Below are 18808 nucleotides of genomic sequence, written 5' to 3' on the forward strand. Positions count from 1 at the left end.
CATTGATCCCTATGGGAAATCGCGGCCATCGCATCGCACCCGTTTTTTAGTGCATTCGATGGTCGCGATGGGCGCCGTTCTAGGTAAAGAGTACCCAAATTTGTACTGATCAGATCTGAATAAGGGCCTATATCCTGTTCTTTTTTGAACTGTGAAGCACAACATTGCACTCCAAAATGTCTAGATGTGGTCTAACCAATGCTTTGTAGAGTGGCAGAATCACATGTGTGTCCTTAGTCTCCATGTACCTTTTATGCAGGATAGTATCCCATTGGCCTTATTTGCGGCTACAAACCCAGTCAGTGTCAAACTGGACTGCTAAATCCTTTTCCAGTTCCTATGTATTTTGTAACAGTTGCAAAAAGAAATGTACAATCTAATAAACATCTAAATGTTGACAATGCCATTCAACAAGAGCCATAAAACATTTTTTTAAACACTTAATGAATCTAAATGCAGGGGATGAAATTTGCAAACACAAAACAAATATAAAAATGAAAGTGAATTCAGACAACTCTTCATCATTCCATAACCCATTAGGAGATTGCTGGAATTGCTGGATATAAATCTGTCTCTGTCACCATTATTCTGCACAAGCATACAATAAAAATGTTATCGCAGATTTCTAATCAATTCCGGTTACATCATTAATGATGGCAAGGAGTGGAAGACCCAAGAGAAGAAATATATATATATATATATATATATATATATATATATATATATATATATATATATATATATATATATATATATATATATATATATATATATATATATATATATATATATATATATATATATATACATACATACACACACACACACACAGGTGTATTTGTGTATCAGCAGCCACTTAGATGGAGGTATGCCAGCCTCCAATTTAACACAAAACCAACACCAGATCCAATGGCGCTTAATTCAATAAGCAATCAAATCAATAATAAAAAAAAAAAAAAAAAAAAAAAAAAAAAGTATAAAAAAGTGGAACAGCAAAGATAATAAAAAATAAAATGTAGCTGCACTACATTCTATATTGAAAATATTGTGACCAAAAACAGTAGTTAATAATCAATATACGTGGATCTTCTGGTCTGCTCCTAGGTTAAAGTATGGGGGGCAGGTAGAGGACTTGTAGAATTAACCCAGCAAGGGAAGCCAAGTTTATCTCAAGTGTATTTATACACAAAAATGTAACTTAGATAAGCAGATCTCTTATGGTTAACAGTATACAACCACACTCTCCTGCTTCAATCGTTGGTCTCCCCTGACAGAGGCAAACTCAGCAGTTAGCACAATTATATAGACATTAGCTCAGTGCAAAAGTTTAGAAAGCACACTGGCTAACAGATCTGAGTCCCGCTGTAAAGGCACTGGGGGTACCTGTAGTGCGGGGGGTAGGGGGTGCGCTGCTATTGCCGCGCTGACCGCAAGCGGGTCTGAGTCCTCCGGAATAAATGTCCTGTGTGCTCTCGCACATAGTGGATACATGTGGCTGACGGCGCGGCTGTTGCCGAAGGATGATGGTTAAAGTACGCTGTCGCTCCTGAAGTGCAATAAGCCGGTGACGCGGGTGGAGGAGAAGGTCCTACGTAACGTGTTTTTGCCACGCTCAGGGTTTGAGGGAAAAAAGTCCATATTTACTAAACAGTCTGTTTTAAACCTTTGAGTGCCAAGTGAATTTATCAAAATAGGTGTAATCACATTTTTATTCATCATAATGACCTGTAATGTTTACCGTTATATAGCAAACATTTTTTTTTATTTAAATTTATATAACAAAATGTGAGAGATGTTGGCAATTTTACATTTTGCACATCTTAGGTCAGTGTTGAAATAGATTTTTTTCCTAAAATATCAGTTACATTCAAAATAGACTGCAAATACTTGTAAAAAATATTTTAAAAAAATTGGTCACAAAGACTACAACCTTTTTTTTTCTATTGGACAATACACGCCACAAGGAAGAAATTTCTGTTGTTCTGTAATTCATGATGGCGTACATCTGGGATGGTGGGGCACCTACACAGCACCGCTTATGTGCACAACGGATCCTGCATGGTCATTAAAAAGACCCCAGACAAACTATCACCAAGAGAAGATAAATGTATAGAAGATCTAGTAGAAGGTGTTGGCCACTAACATCTAGACTGGACAATGCATTCATCAACAACACACAAATGGCAGAGTACTTTCTGCCAACAAACTACAGAGAACAATAAAATAATAGCACATCTGCCATATAAATGTTACTTATTGTCCAAAATTGCTGGTACAGCAAGGACACTACTCTCCCTGCTGTCACCAGGAGGAAAATAAATGAAATGGGAAATCCTACTTTTATTTGTTGGTCATTTAAGAAAAAGTAACATAACCAATAACCTAATAAATAGCAAATAAGACATTTGGGCATCAAATAAGTAAATATATAGCATATTATAAAAAACTTTATTCTAATAACAACTATTTTCGAAGCAATGCAAGGTATAAGCATCAAACAGATTTTAACTCTAGAGAAGACATAAGATGAGATACCTCCTGCATTTAGCTGTGATCCCAGCACTGCGAATGTCTTAGTAATCTAAGATCCGACATTGCCAGAATCGGTCGGAATGTTCGCCGCAAATAGCACCGGTTTCTCCCCCGCATCAACACCGCTGCCTGATTTACAGAGAGGACGCGTGGACAAGTTAGAGAGGGGGCAACATGTATTGCAGAGAAACAGATTAGATCAGCTGTGTACCATATCTGTCTTCTACTGGCCGGAGTGTGCAAGCCAGGTAATTATCCCCAGGAGAAGTGTCTCCTGCAGTGACCAGAACTCTGCTGCAGAAGTAGCACATAAGTCTTTTGCTTGGTTAGTGCACATGCGCAAAACACTTACTGCTAACAGTGGCAGCTGCTGGACATACAACAGTCTATCAGGTAGCGGTGTATGCCCCCTGCTAAACAGAAGCTCCACTTCCCATGTAGAAGTTAACATAATGTCATCCTGAGATGATGCTGTGTGTTTGACAACAAAAGCTTTTACCGGACATGGCGGCATGTAAAAAATAGGCAAACAAAAACAAGTAAATAATACACCTTAACTCCACTTGCTACATCTAACCCGAAATCCACTGATTCCAGTATAGAATTATCCAGACATATGTTGTTTAAAATGATATAAACCATGGTATGGTGGCGGTGATTGGATGCCCAGCATCGCCTCACATGGGTGAGCTGTATTGCGATTTAATTCTGTGCAGCATAAAGTTAGCTGTCTGTGTGGGCTGAGTTAGTACGGCTGACCCATGATGAAGGTGCCAGTTAGCACCGAAATGGCCATTGGTACTGCCTAGGATCATTCTATAAATATGCGACGCCATCTCTCCCGACTGATAAGTATACTGCGGTACTGCGGCTGTAGTCTTGCTTCTGTATCGGTGTTGAATAAATCATCTTTGTCTGCATTTGAAGTGGTGGTGTGCTAGATGCCTATACATGGACTGTAATGGCTTGTGTAAAACATGGAAGAGAGGTAGATATATAGATTATATCTAGATCTATATATATGACACACACACACACACACACACATTGGGACATCATATTTTGGGCGCTATTCAACACCACAAAGGATTTGAAACAAACCAATCAAGGAGTGCTTTAACTGCAGACTTTCAGCTTTAATTTGAGGGTATTTACATCCAAATCAGGTCAATGGTGTAGGAATTACAAGTATCTATATGTGCCTCCCACATTGTACTCCCAAGTTGGGAGTGCTTTCCCAACATACTTACCAGGGGGGTATTCAATTACGGGACACAGATGTGGAGCTGGCCCGACAGCCGTGACCCTGTCCCGTTCTGTCTGCTCGACTGAGAATTTGCAGGCGGGAATCAATGTCCCGCCTGCAGCGGGACGAGAAGGGGGCATTGCCGCAAGCTGCGGCCCAGGAGCTCGTCAGTTCCTGGCAGAACGTGTCTGACTGCTTGTGAAGTCGGGCTCGTTCTGCCGAGTTCCCTTGTTTAATGCTAATCGGGGAAGACAGCATTGAATAGGGCCCTGCAGCAATATCCCCCGTCGGGAAATGGCTGCAGGAGATGGAATACTCAATGTATTAGTACAGCGGCAGCACAGTAGTACAGCGGCAGTACAGAGGAATGTATGTAGTACAGCGGCAGCACAGTAGTACAGCGGCAGTACAGAGGAATGTATGTAGTACAGCGGCAGCACAGAGGAATCTGGATGCCTCAGGGAAGCGCCGACTGGACACCGGATTGTACAGAAACAGTGAAGATGAGTTCTTCTGAGGGCAGATCGCAAAGTCAGGCTGGATAAGCAGTAAATGTGTTTTTAGCTATACGGATCATGACAAAATTGTAGTATTCATTTTCCTAATGTACAATGCTACTCCCAAGTGACTCTTTTACATTAATTCAGATACTGGCTGCATGAATAGAAAGTCTATACCAGTAAGTACCTGGAGAGGGAATTACTTGAAGGGGGAGGTCTGGTAATGGTTTTTTTTACACCTTTATGATCAAGAAGAATCCGTTGCTCTGGCTCCCCAGGAAATTGAGGCACATTCTGCACCATAAAAACAATTTCAATGTGCACAAATCTCTATCGACCTTTCGGGTTTTGGGCCCGATTTCGCCAGATCGGAATCTGCCGGATTCCCGTACGCATCAGATCAGAGGTCGGATGGGCGGAACATAAAATATAAAATCATATATGCAGCCGTCAATGGCACATTGCAGGTCCTTTTTAGCACGCGCATGTATCGCAACTGACCGAGCAGGGAAGATGCGCTCTCCTCGCTCTGCAGCGGCCAACAGAACTTAAAAAAAAAAAAAAAACATTCAAAAGAATGAGCGGCTGCTCCAGCCAATAAGTGGCCGTCCATTTCTATTGTGTTTTTTTCTTTTTTTTTTTTTATTCTCCTACTTCCCCGGAATATTACATGCAATAAATGGCACATCAAGTTCCAGAACATATGTGAGCCCTCCCTTGGGAGCGGAGGGGAAATTGGGTCAGACAAGTGTATGGGGGACTTTACTCTTTATTTTAGGAGGGCCAGGCTAGGCAACCTGTTAATATCTGGAGCGTGGGAGGGGGTAATTAATATCAATTAACAGTAATTTCACACACAGGAGGGCAGCTGAGAACCTAGACATTTACAACTGCTTTTAGAATATTTTGTTTCCCAAAGGGGCAATTAGCTGCAGATTACACAAATCCCGGGCCCGCAGATAGCGTATTTATTAAAGGCTCATACGTTTTCCTGTGCCGTGTAGTCAGAGATATTCCTCAATATATAACTGAAGGTGAGATGTACCAAGCTTGAAAGTGATAAACCACCAACCAATTAGCTACCATCTGTCATTTTTCAAACCCAGCCTGTGACATGACAGTAAGGAACTGATGGGTTGGTGAGTTTTCCCTCTACATTTTACATTTTATCACTTTTCAATCTTAGTACATCTGGCCCATAGATCCGAACGGATTCTACAAAGGAGGTTTGTGATTGGGCTTTCAACTCACTAAAAAGGGGCCAGGCCCAGGATGATTTATTCCATTGTTTGTGGTCCTGTCCACCTGTGCATTAATTCTTAGAATTTGGTTACAAGTGGGTCGTTACTCACAGGAACATGGTTTAATTATAGGTCATTAAACCCTGAATGGGCAAATGTTTGGCATTCTTCCAAGAGGGCTTCGAATGTCAAAGTGGGACACACACACCTACTATTGACAGTCAGCATGGCTGCTCCATAGTCTGTTCTAGTCTGCAATACAACCTGAGCCCCCGCCTACTTTCTCTCTTTTTAAGACCAAGCGGTTTCTCTCTCTTCCAAATAGCATTAATGAAGGTAGTGCATGAAAAGGCTTAAACCCCAAACAGTTTTATTGTGACTCGTTCAACATTTGTGCAGACCAAAATTCGAAATGCAAAAGGGTTGATTAAATTCGCAGCAATGTAAATAGCGCCGGTAGGGAGCTCCCAGAGCTAATCAAAGCAGCAGAGAGTTATGGCGGAGAATGCCAGTATTCGTGGGTGTTAAGTCGGAAAATGCTGGTTCTCGCAACTAAAGTGATACTGTTGCGCTGCGCTAATGCACAAAATAGCATTGCCAACTTAGTTGTCGGAAATCTGCAAGTCAAGACTTAGCAGTGTGATGATTACAACAGTTCTGGGCGCTCCCTCCGGGAGCTAAATTCACAGCGATGAATCTACCCCTTTGTGTAACACTTCTTGGTATATTCTATGAATGGTTAAGAGCGATCCCCAATTTCAGCTTGATCATGGGGGAAGGAAATCTGAGCGAAGTCTATTTTATTAAGTTCAAGACGGATTTAATTGTAACTTTTATATTTGTCTTGTCCCGTTTGTGGACCTACCACCGTCAGCTTTTTGCCTTTAATGACCGTATGACTTGTAGAGCTGTACACCGAAGCTTAGTCAGACGTTTGTATATCTGCATGTTGGGCCTTCATGCCTGTGTACAGTATAATTCTATTACAGTGGGCATAGGCTCAGCAAGCTGGATAGTTGAAGATTGGAAACACATGGACTGGTCTGACAAATCTATTTCTGCTGTAACATACATAGGAATAGCGTCAGCATTAGGTCTAAACAATAGAAAAAGGAATCCTGGTTTCTAAAATGCAGAGTGGTGGCGAAACAGGTGCAGATGTACAAAGCTGCGTTATGGGGGAGATGGGGTTTCAGTGCATGGTATGTGTATTGTAATTTCCTTTAATTATATATTTTCACCCAATTTTAAATGTTCTGAAACAGCCAACTACTGCAAAAGTACAAATGCAGATGTACTAGTAAAAGTATACAAATGTAAACACAATATCATAACTAGAATCCAAATTTCACGGTTCTTGAAAATCAATAAAATTTCATTAGAGACAACATTCTACATTGCCGGTTGGACACATTACACCGGCAGAATGGTTGGAAGAGGCGTGTCCTAGTCAAAGAATGAAGTCCGCTACAAAGCAAACTGTATTTATCCTGCAGGATGCGATCGGTTTACCGATGTTGGCGTCCCAACTGCCTTTAGAAGACTGGTGCCAGAACTTCAAAAGGATCAGAATGCAGAGGTTCAGGCTCTAGTGGGGGAGGGCAGATTTAGGTGGCAGGGTTTGGGGTTAGGCACTAGTGGGTCAGGTTTCTCCTTGAATAGGATTGCTGGGGTCAATTATCAGGATAACATATCTATCCCTTATCCTGCATCTTGAGAAAGTTCCCGGTTTCCTGGGGAACGAAACGCGTTGACGCACTTCCGCCCTGAGCGAAGCACTTCCGCCCTGAGCCTTCTCACCCCTGAGGTCGCGACAATTGTTCCGGAGCCAACGTGCGCCCGGCACTTACTACAGGCTACCTTTTGCTATCTACAGCGCTTCCACCGCAAAACGCTGCTCCGGATTGCCAGCCACGAGCCAGACGCCCCATTTGGGGTCACTGCATCTCCCAGCCAATCGGGTTGAGCCTTAATTACACCGAGGCTCCCCATCTACAAAGGTCGTTTACAGCAGGATATCTGTCTGCGGATACTACATCACCGCGTGTCACTGGGTTGAGCCCTTCCTACCATCAGGCTCCCCGTGCCCTCCGTTCAAATTCTACAAGGAGGGTGAGCATTATACAACTGGACCAAGTGTGTTCCCTGACTGTTAACATCTTGCGTTTATGCGCTAACAGGCTCCACACAGCTTGTCCACTGCTCTAACTTACCTGCTTTGACCTATGCCAATTACCTCTTCCCCCCCTGACTCCCTGCAAGCTAACCCACTGGCTTCTTGCTACTAACCAATCACTGGCTGCTTGACTATTGCTTTTACTTGCTTTGTGGATATATCCAGGTACAATAAACCCTTTCAGTTTGCAACCTCATTGGAGTGAGATACTCAAATACTATTAAATTAATTGCTTACCTGTTTTTATATTGTACTTTACTTGTTTTTAGACTAAATTGTTGTCTAAATTGTATGTAATTCATTTTTTATTGTGTATTCTTTATAAAATTTAATACTGTAACTTCAAATGTGTCTGGATACTTTTTTGTTCAGCATGGTTCACAGGTTATTTCATTAGACCCAGCAGCGCAAGTGCAAAAACTCCCTTTCTGCATTGCTATGTGGTTTGTTCCTGGTATGACCGGCTCCTTCTTTGCTGTGTGGCGCTTTTGATGGATTGGTTTCTAACTCCATAAGCCCCCGTAATGTGCTTTGTTATGAGGCCCACGGGAGGCCAATCAATAGATAAATATAGCTATTGCTAGTACGGACAACGCTCTTTTGCAAACCCCTGGACAATTCATGGTTATTAATGAACATCTAACAGGCTACATAAAAAAAACGGGTAAATACAACGCAAAGCAACGTACCATACGCTAATCAGACATTTGTAGAAGGCAGAGACAGGATACAGTTGTGTTACGATGCGGATGAACTGGACTATGTCAGTAATAGAACGCGGTGCCATTTTCACCACATTTGCCTCTATTCATTCAGAAGTATGCATAGTCCCAATGGCTAAACATTGCTATTGGATTTATAGATATAGCAGAACATGGCCCTTATTCAGATCTGATCGCAGTACAAATTTGTTCTCAAAATAGGCAAAACCATGTGCACTGCAGGTGGTGCAGATGTAACATGTACAGAGAAAGTTACATTTGTGGGAGTTATTTTGTTTCTGTGCAGGGTATATACTGGCTGCAGTAATTTTACACTGCAAATGAGGTTTCAGTTTCAACACACCCCACACAAATGTAACTCTCTCTGCACAGGTTACATCTGCCCCACCTGCAGTGCACATGGTTTTGCCCATTTGCCCCTATTGAATGGAGCTTTTAGAAACCAAATGGGGAAGTTTTCAACAAGGTTTAGATAAAGTGTCTCTCGGTCGTGTAGACCACCTGCAGGATTTACTGAGCAGAAAAAAAAAAAAAAAAAGGAAACTTGAGTTTTCTCTTATTTCTTTATGTACTAAGCTCTGGAATGTTAGATTTTAAATAGCGCTGTCCTATAGATGCCTATTGGCTTCTTTGTGCATTCTGTGAGGGATCAATCTGATCCCTTCCAATGTCCCTAGTGTAATCACAATACTAATGTCAGTATGTAGTAAATGGCATGGCACCCTTCGTCCTCCATCTGCAAGCCCAGCAATCAACATACTGCAGTGAGTTACCTGCATCATCATCACCTTCAGTCTGCACAACCTGGACACTGATCTCCATGCTGAACTAAATGCTGTCACACACTGCTTCTGTCTCCCTTATACATTAACTATACTTCCTGTAGGCTCTCCACGCTTCCAGTAGATCACCCTCTCACTACTCATTCTAGGCCACTCCAATCTCACTCTATATCACTACTCTGCACAACCTGGACACTGATCTCCATGCTGAACTAAATGCTGTCACACACTGCTTCTGTCTCACTTATACATTCCCTATACTTCCTGTAGGCTCTCCACACTTCCAGTACACCACCTTCTCACTGCTCATTCTAGGCCACTCCAATCTCACTCTATATCACTACTCTGCACAACCTGGACACTGATCTCCATGCTGAACTAAATGCTGTCACACACTGCTTCTGTCTCACTTATACATTCCCTATACTTCCTGTAGGCTCTCCACACTTCCAGTACACCACCTTCTCACTGCTCATTCTAGGCCACTCCAATCTCACTCTATATCACTACCCTGACCAACTTTACACAGAAATATGGCTCCTAGATCCAGTCCCATACCAGTCCTTGCTATCAGGTCTCACCCCCTCTCAACCTCCACACCTTTCACACGCACCCACAACCCTCACAACCTAATTACTATCTCACCTGTCCCCTCCCTTCCTTTCTCCTGTGCTCTCTGGAATGCTAGATCAGTCTGCAACAAGCTCCCAACTATCCACGACCTCTTTATCTCACACTTTTTTAACCTTCTTGCCATCACTGAAACCTGGCTGTCCGCATCTGACACTACCTCCCCTGCTGCCCTCTCTTATGGAGGCCTGTCCTTGACACACTCGGTCAGACCGGATGGCCACCAGGGTGGAGGAGTGGGCATCCTCCTCTCCCCCAACTGCACCTTCCGCGCCATCCCACCTGAGCCCTCCCTCACATTCTCCACCTTTGAGGTACACACTATCCGCCTCTTCTACCCCATTCACCTCCTTGTGGCTGTAATCTACCGCCCCCCTGGCCCCTGCTCCCCTTTCCTTGATAACTTTGCTGCGTGGCTTCCACACTTTCTCGCCTCTGACCTCCCCTCTATCATCCTCGGTGACTTTAACATTCCTATTGACATCAATAATGCTGCCTCCTCTAACCTTCTTGACCTTACCACCTCCTTTGGACTTTCTCAATGGACCTCCACCCCCACTCATAATCTCGGACACTCCCTTGACCTAGTCTTCACCCACCATTGTAATCTCTCTGATTTCTCTAATTCTTCCTTCCCACTCTCTGACCACAATTTGCTCTCTTTCACCCTCTCATCCTCCCCTCTCCCCTCATTGCCCAGACCCACAGTCACCAGACGTAACCTCGGGTCTCTTGACCCCACTGTCCTGTCTTCCCTGGAGACTTTCCTCTCTCCTCTCTCAACCATGACTTGCCCCAACCAGGCTGCCTCTTTCTATTACTCTTCTCTCACCTCTGCTCTCGACTCTGTAGCCCCCCTCCACACTGTTCCCCTTCGACGCTCTAAACCACAACCCTGGCACAACAAAATAACTTGATTCTTGCAAAAATGTGCACGCTCTGCTGAACGCCTCTGGAGGAAATCTCACTCTCTGGAAGACTTCCTCCATTTCAAGTTTATTCTCTCCTCCTACAGCGCTGCTCTCTCCTATACCAAACAATCTTTCTTAAAATCTCTCATCTCTTCCCATTCCTCCAATCCCCGACGTCTCTTTGAAACTTTCAAACACTCTACTTCGCCACTCTACTTCGCCCTGCACCACCCCTCCTCCCTTCATCCCTCACTGCCACTGACTTTGCCTCCTTCTTCCTCTCTAAAATTGAGGTAATCCGACATGATATCTCCTTCCATACCCCCTCTGCTGCCCACCCACCCCAATCATCCTCCCCTACCAACTACCCCACTCTGTCATCCTTCTGCCCTACTACAGCTGAGGAAGTCCACTCCCTCATCTCATCCTCTCCCCCCTCTACCTGTCCCTTGGACCCTCTCCCCTCCCTTCTCCTCAGTTTCCTCTCCCCCACTGGCTGCTCCCACCTTGCTCACCTCTTTAACCTATCTCTTTCTACTGGCATCTTTCCCTCACCCTTCAAACACGCTCTGGTCTCGCCTATTCTTAAAAAACCTGGTTTACAGGCGTCTCACCAGCTACCTGTCTGACCACTCCATCCTAGATCCCCTTCAATCTGGCTTTCGCCCACTTCATTCCACTGAGACTGCCCTAGTGAAAGTCACCAATGACCTGCTGTCAGCCAAATCCAAGGGTCACTTCTCCCTGCTTATCCTTTTGGACCTATCTGCTGCCTTTGACACTGTGGATCACCCTCTCTTCCTCCACACACTCCAAAACATTGGCCTCTCTGGCACAGTCTTCAACTGGTTTTCCTCTTACCTCTTCAACCGTTCCTTCTCAGTCTCTGCCTCTGGCTCTACCTCACCACCTTCTATCCTTCCTGTCGGGGTCCCTCAGGGTTCCGTCCTTGGCCCCATTCTGTTCTCTCTGTACACCTCCTCTCTGGGTGCACTCATTAACTCCTTTGGCTTCCAATATCACCTCTATGCAGATGACACCCAAATCTACCTCTCCTGATCTGTCCCCCACTGTTTTCTCTCAAGTTTCCAACTGCCTCGCTGCCATCTCTACCTGGATGTCTGAGCGATTTCTGAAGCTGAATATGGACAAAACCGAACTTATTATCTTTCCCCCACCCAGAGCTATGCCCCCTACTAATATCTCTATCACTGTTAACAACACCATCATCTCCCCTGTTCCCCAACTCCGCTGCCTGGGTGTCACTCTTGACTCCTCCCTCTCCTTTGCACTCCACATCCAAACGCTGGCCCATTCTTGCCGGTTCCAGTTACGCAACATTGCTCGCATCAGGCCCTTTCTCTCACAGAGTGCAACTAAGCTGATCATCCACTCATTGGTCATCTCACGGCTTGACTACTGTAATGCTCTTCTCACCGGCCTCGCTCAATCCCAACTAGCTCCTCTCCAATCTGTCCTCAATGCTGCAGCCAGGCTTATCTTCCTCTCCCGCCGCTCTAATTCTGCTACTCCCCTTCAACAAAATCTGCACTGGCTTCCATTCCCCTACAGAATCCTCTTCAAACACCTCACACTCACATACAGGGCCATCTCGAATTCCATTGCTCCATATATCTCTAACCTCATCTCCATTCATACACCCTCCCGCCCTCTACGGTCAGCTGACGACTGTCGTCTCTCCTCCACCCTGATCACTGCTTCCCATGCTAGAGTACAGGACTTTGCCCGTGCTGCACCCCTTCAGTGGAACGCACTCCCTCGCTCCATTAGACTCTCCCCGACCTTGCAAAGCTTCAAACGGGCACTGAAAACTCACCTATTCATCAAAGCGTACCCTTCCACTGCATAAACCAGCTGGTTCTCCGACCCCTTGCCTGTTTACATCCTGCTATCTAACCACCACCCCCTCGCTTGCACCTCTTGTAATCTGTCTCCCCTTCCTACTAGATTGTAAGCTCCTCCGAGTAGGGCCCTCTTCCCTCCTGTTGTCAAAGCCCACTTCTCTTCACATTTCACTCACTGCTCTCCTTTACTCCAACACCCAGTGACCATCTTCATACTCATCTCCATCATTGGCCTCAAGCCTCTAGTTGTATGTTGATTGAGTCCTCACTACTTATATCCAAGCTGTAATGTGTATTGATCTGTGGCGCTCTTTATTTGTACTGTATTTTTGTTATTTATTCAATGTTATGCCAAGTTTTGTTTCCCTGTAATGTTCCTTTGTACGGCGCTGCGAAACACTTGTGGCGCCTTATAAATAAAATTATAATAATAATGATGTATCTTATCCACAATAGGGTGAATGGAAAGTCTAGACCAAGTAAAAGCGGCAATCATTTACACTGCAAAATCTGTTTGATGTTGCCGGGTAAATGATTGCCACTTTAAATAAAACTGGAGATTTCTTACCAAATCTCTCACTTCTCTGGATCTCTCATCCTATTAAAATTTCACCCACAGGGGTAGATTTATTAAGATCGGTGAAGTGATAAAGTGTCTGGTCTTCATCACCGGCCAATCAGCTCCTACCTGTCATTTTTCAAACCAAGCCTGCAACTTAACAGGTAGGAGCTGATTGGCCGGTGATAAAGTACCAGCCACATTATTCACCAAGCTTAATACATCTGCCCCGCAGTGTCTAGATAATGTAACAGCTTCGCCATTCAGATAGGACACGGCAGGCAGTTTTCAGTATTTGTGCAGGTATTTAATGACTTAAAAGCCACAAATCCACTCACAGCAAACAAAGCTTCACATAGAACAACTAAAGCAAGATTTGTCCACGCAGCGCTCCTTGCGCACAATGCCTCAGTGTCTCCGGGCACTGGCAGTCCAAGTCCCTGACGCTACAACACTTAAGCCTACTTACTGGCCCCTACCGGGCGTCAGCGCCTTGAGCAGCACACTGCACAAGGTTTAAATCTCTTCTCCGACAATTAGCCCAGTTCCCACATGTGGCTGTGCAGGATTGAAAACCTGGACTGGAGCCACGTGCCTGAAAGCCCACCCGGGCACACCTCAGAGACCCATTCCTGGCTTTGCAGTGAATCAGGTTCTGATACCCGGCTACAAAGCTCTCTATTTGAGGCCAGAAATAGATCAGTCTCTAGTGAAACTAACCCTGTTTCACCACAATAGACAGTAGGTCCACAGGGTCAAAAGGTTGACGTAAGATTTTCACTTTTTTTGTGTCATAGACCTCCAATTAGTGTAACACTACGCTCGCCAAGCTTCAGGCACACTATTATATTCTCCCTACAGATGGAGCCAGCTTTAACTTTGCCCGGCGCCCGCCAGATCCATTTCAGTGGAGAGCGCCGACGATAGGGACACGCGAGTCCCAGTATCACAGCGGTTGGGCAGCATCTCCCTGCCTGTCTCCGCTTCAGGGAGATGCTGCCCATCTCCCTGAAGCGGAGGAGGGGGGGGGGGGAGAGTCAGGGTGGAGAGGGGGACCGGCAGAGATGGTGGGGGAGGTGACGGGGACCCCCGACAGGCTCCGTAGCCACGGGGCGCGCAAGCGTGTAATGCGCCCCCCTGGCGGTAGCCAGCCACTGGTGGGGGCTAGCGATAGAATCGTCAGCCCCTGCAAGGATGAAGAGGGCTACAACTGTATATGCCAACATGGATTGTGAAGTATGAAAAAGTAAAAAAAAAATAAAAAAAAAAAATAAAAGGTACTTGTTTAGTTTCCCGGCGGCAGCTTACGCTACGTTTGAAGCTATGATATTAGCGTAGCCAAACGTCTGCCTTACTTGTGTCATTTCACGGCGCCAGGCTAAGCTACGTTATCAGCGTAGGCTGCCGCCATGAAATTACACAAGTGTTGTCGGGAACTGCATCTCTGTCCCTGGCAAGCCTAGCCAGCGCCTCTCACACCGCTGGCACCAGCATGATCCCCTCTCTTTGGCAGAGAGGGGATCATGCTGGCGCCGGCGGCGAGGCGCTCCATCTTTTTCAGATGAAGGAGCGTCTCAGACACGCCTGCATTGAGATGCTCCTGCATCTCATTAGCTATTGCGGCAGGGTACATCAAGCCTGCGGACAGGGTTAGGGGTTCTGTAGCGTGTCTCCTTTCCAAAGTGGGGGTGCGGACGCAAGTGAGTCTCATTGATACTGAAGGAGGTATTTGCCAGTGCTCCATGTTACATACTGGCAAATGCCTTCTTTTGAAACCCCCACTATCCACACCAGCCTGAAGCGCGGCGAGTGCAGCAACCTTTTCATACCCCGACTATCCACATCTGCGTGGAGTTGATTTTATACAGTGTGACAGTACACACTACGCTACTTCGCTGAATGCGCTGGTCGCGGGAACATAAGGCCGATTCTGAAAGGGACGCTAAGTACATAACTGCCGCCGTGAAACGAAACAAGTACCAAAAAAAAAAAAAAAAGTCGACCTTTTGACCTATTGCATGTCTACCTAGACACTGTAGATCGATAACCGGATACCACATCTATGTATGTTCTCACTTCACAGGTTAGAAGACTATAGGGGCTATTTTACCCCATGCTTACGCAGATCAGACAATATAAACAAATAAATGCCCAACGTTGCTCCTCACCTCAATGAGGCCGGCCACTAGATGGTGCCCGCCAAACCGCCATCCATGCGGGCAAAGACACAGCTCCGTCATTCTAATGGGGATATAACTAGTACATACGTATTTCCCAAAGACCTGCCCTTCATTAAACAGTCACTAAAGGTGCCCATACACTAGTGCGATTTCACCACTTTTCAGCCGATTCCGATGGATTTGGACAAGAAATCGGGTGGAAAGTGGCCAAACGCATGTCTTCAACTTACCATCCAATCCGATGCGCGGTCCTTTGCACATAGGGTCGGAGGTCAGAGGTGGTGCACTTTTAGTACTTGCGATGTATCGCCAGGGAAGTTCAACGCAAATTAGGTCCAACTTGTGCCTCAGACATAGGCCTCATTCTGGTTCCCGCCGGTGACGCAGGGGGCAGGCAGGTGACGTCAGCTTCATGTACAGGGACACCGTACATCTAAGACAACAGAGCGGTGTCTTAAGTCTGCAAGCGCTTGCAAAATCATTCGATGGTTGGCAACCATCGAATGGTGTCCCCCCCCCCCCCCCCCCCCGCACACAAGGCTGCAAATGGAGGTTTATGCTAAACATCCGATCATGTGTGCTAGGAAATCAGCGTGCGAGGGCATTCGTGCGGGTAGCATTTAGAATTTCACAGCTTTGCAGGTGAACCAGAATGAGGGCCATAGTGAATGGGGGCCTTAACACTAATGACAGACTAGTCTTCCATAGCCCAACCATTGGTCCATAAAAAAAAAAAAAAAACAACCACCACACCCGATCACCATCAAGAGCTGGAAATTTCTCATGGTGCCCATAAACATGGCATTTTGGGCTGCCGATGAAATCGCATCGCAGAGTCCAAAAAGTATGTGCTGCAGGTATTATTATTATTTATTTATTTTTATTAGATCGCGCCGTATCTAGTTCAAAACGCACGGAGCCTATCGCACGGTGTATGGGCACCATTACAGTTTAAGAGCAGAGGAGAAGCTGCTATACAATACATAAAGGTTACGCACACACAATACGATGTTCTGGTTTCTTATGAAATGCTATACGGACACTAGGTCTACAACAACCAGCTCCACAAGCATTAGGTCTGCATGGGGTTAGGTCGACATGGGGTATTCCATGCCCTACTAGGGCGTGAATTCCACAAGTTCTACCACTGCCATAGCCCGCATTTCACCCACAGAACCTGTGTAATTCAGGTGTGTCCTAGTAAGGGACAGTACAGTAAAATAAGTACAGTATATACCACAACGTAGCAACACCTAAACAAGCTTTGCATGAAGCACGTGTAGATTATACACAGGAACTAATGCTGGGTACACACCAGGACGACTAGGGCCCGATCCCCTCAATCTAGATCCAATTCCGACCAATTGGATGTAGATTGTGTGGTGATTGGGCCCTTTTCTGTCCTGGTGTGGACCGATACCGATCCGATGCGCGGTCCCGCGGGTCGGTCGTTATTGAGATCCTACCTGCTGCAGGTAGGATATCAATGACAACCATACAGCCGGGTGCGGGTCGCCATTGGATCGGACCCGCTCACGGTGCACATCGTGAGCGGGTCATGCCCCCCCGCGTCACCGTGAGCGGGTCGTCCTGGGGTGTACCCTACATTACATCTAAAAGCACCTGGGACTCCTCACATCTCATTATGGACATTATATGTTGCAATATATTGTTGTCTATTTAGACCAAAGTGTTAAAAACAGGAACACAATTAAAATGCACTATATATATATATATATATATATATATATATATATATATATATATATATATATATATATATATATATATATATATATATATATACATACATACATACATATACACACACACACACTTGGTGCAGGTACTTATTTCCCCATCATTTGGTCTATCCCTATAAATACCGTCCAGTAAATCCCACATCCGATGAACTGACCCTCCCATTGGAAGCAGCACCCTCTAAGTTCCAGGGCACTTTGGAGCTCTCCTCTCAGTGGCAGCACACAGGGGAGGGGGCATGTGGCTGTGCCATGTACCAGGAGGAGGGGGGGCTGGTGGGTTACCTTGCAGCTGGGCAGACAGAGTTTCATGCTGCTGCTTGAATTTCTGAGCCTGGGCTTCCGATGTCCTGGATCTGTGCAGCATGTAGTTGTACAAGTAGACCCCACTGCCCAGCCCCACCACGGCCAGCAGGCAGAAGCCTGTGTGGAGAAGGCTCTTCTGTCTCCTGTTGCAGACCCCAGTGCCCATGGTTCAGCACATAAGACCCACAGCTGTATAAGGGCACTTCACTGTGGCATGGGCACCAGATTCCCTGCCTGGCACCAGAACGTGGCTGCTGTATTCCTCCTAGCTCAAGTCCTCAGCAGCTTCCCCGGGGCACCCAGAGGTGTGATTCATATCCGCAGAACGCAGCAGGTGCCAGGAGTCTCCCCACTTCCCCTATACCCACAGCAGATCCTGGCAGTCACACGCAGAGCCCCCTTTCCTGCTGGCACAGAGAACTTTACAGAGGGCTACACGGATCCCATGTCTCCTGGGTGGTGCCCTTCTCTGCCACCCGCAGCCCGGAACACAGCACCTAGGCGCCCATGGCACAGGCAGTCCCCTTCTCACGCCGCCCAGACCCGCACAAAACTTGCAACATTTTCAAAGAGGAAGCTCAGCTTCCAGGAGTGAGTGACAGGGGACCCGTCCAATGGCTGCTACACACAGGCTCAGCTTCTTAGGGGGGCGGGACTAGTGTTCTTAAAGGTCCAATGCCTTTTAACTATTTGCACTCTAACCAGTCTCCAGTAGCAGCAACAAGCAAGTCAGTGCTGCACTTACTGTATTTTATTTATTGATTAACAGTTTCTTATATAGCGCACACATATTCCGCAGCGCTTTACAGAGAATATTATTACCAGTTTCTTATATAGCGCACACATATTCCGCAGCGCTTTACAGAGTATAGTTGAACATTCACAACAGTCCCTGCCCCAGTGGAGCTTACAATCTATGTTCCCTACCACATGTACACGCACACACAGACATTCTAGGGTTAATTTTGTTGGGAGCCAATTAACCTACCACTATATTTTTGGATTGTGGGAGGAAACCGGAGTACCCGGAGGAAACCCACGCAGGTATGGGGAGAAAATACAAACTCCGCACAGTTAGAACCAGGGCTATTTTTCAGTAGGCTCCAGCAGGAACTGAGGCCCTTATTCTAGTTCACTCTTTCTGACAAAATATTTCTTAGATGGACAAAACCATGTGCAAGGGTAAAACCCCACCCAAATCTAATTATCTCTGCACAAGTAACACCTGCCTCACCTGCAGTGCACATGGTTTTGTCCATCTAAGAAATATTTTGTCAGAAAGAGTGAACTAAAATAAGGGCCTCAGTTCCTGCTGGAGCCTGCTGAAAAATAGCCCTGGTTAGAGCCATGGTGGGAATAGAACCCATGACCTCATGCTGTGAGGCAGTAATGCTATCC

The 18808-nt window shown here is 45.7% G+C and overlaps 1 protein-coding gene across 2 annotated transcripts in view; it reads right to left on the reverse strand.

Moving 5' to 3' along the window:
- LOC146043030 (uncharacterized) overlaps positions 1-18006 on the reverse strand; it is a 142974-nt gene extending 124968 nt beyond the window's left edge. The window contains exon 1 of one of the 2 annotated variants that reach the window (XM_083163397.1): positions 17390-18006. In XM_083163397.1, the coding sequence (XP_083019523.1) occupies positions 17390-17576 (187 nt within the window). In that variant the 5' untranslated portion in view covers positions 17577-18006. The remainder of the gene's footprint in view (positions 1-17389) is intronic. The other variant, XM_083163396.1, reaches the window with a different exon arrangement.
- Between the last annotated feature and the right edge of the window lie 802 nt (positions 18007-18808).

The sequence above is a fragment of the Crinia signifera genome, chromosome 19, assembly GCF_055691185.1.
Source record: "Crinia signifera chromosome 19, ASM5569118v1, whole genome shotgun sequence".
NCBI classification, from domain to species: domain Eukaryota; kingdom Metazoa; phylum Chordata; class Amphibia; order Anura; family Myobatrachidae; genus Crinia; species Crinia signifera.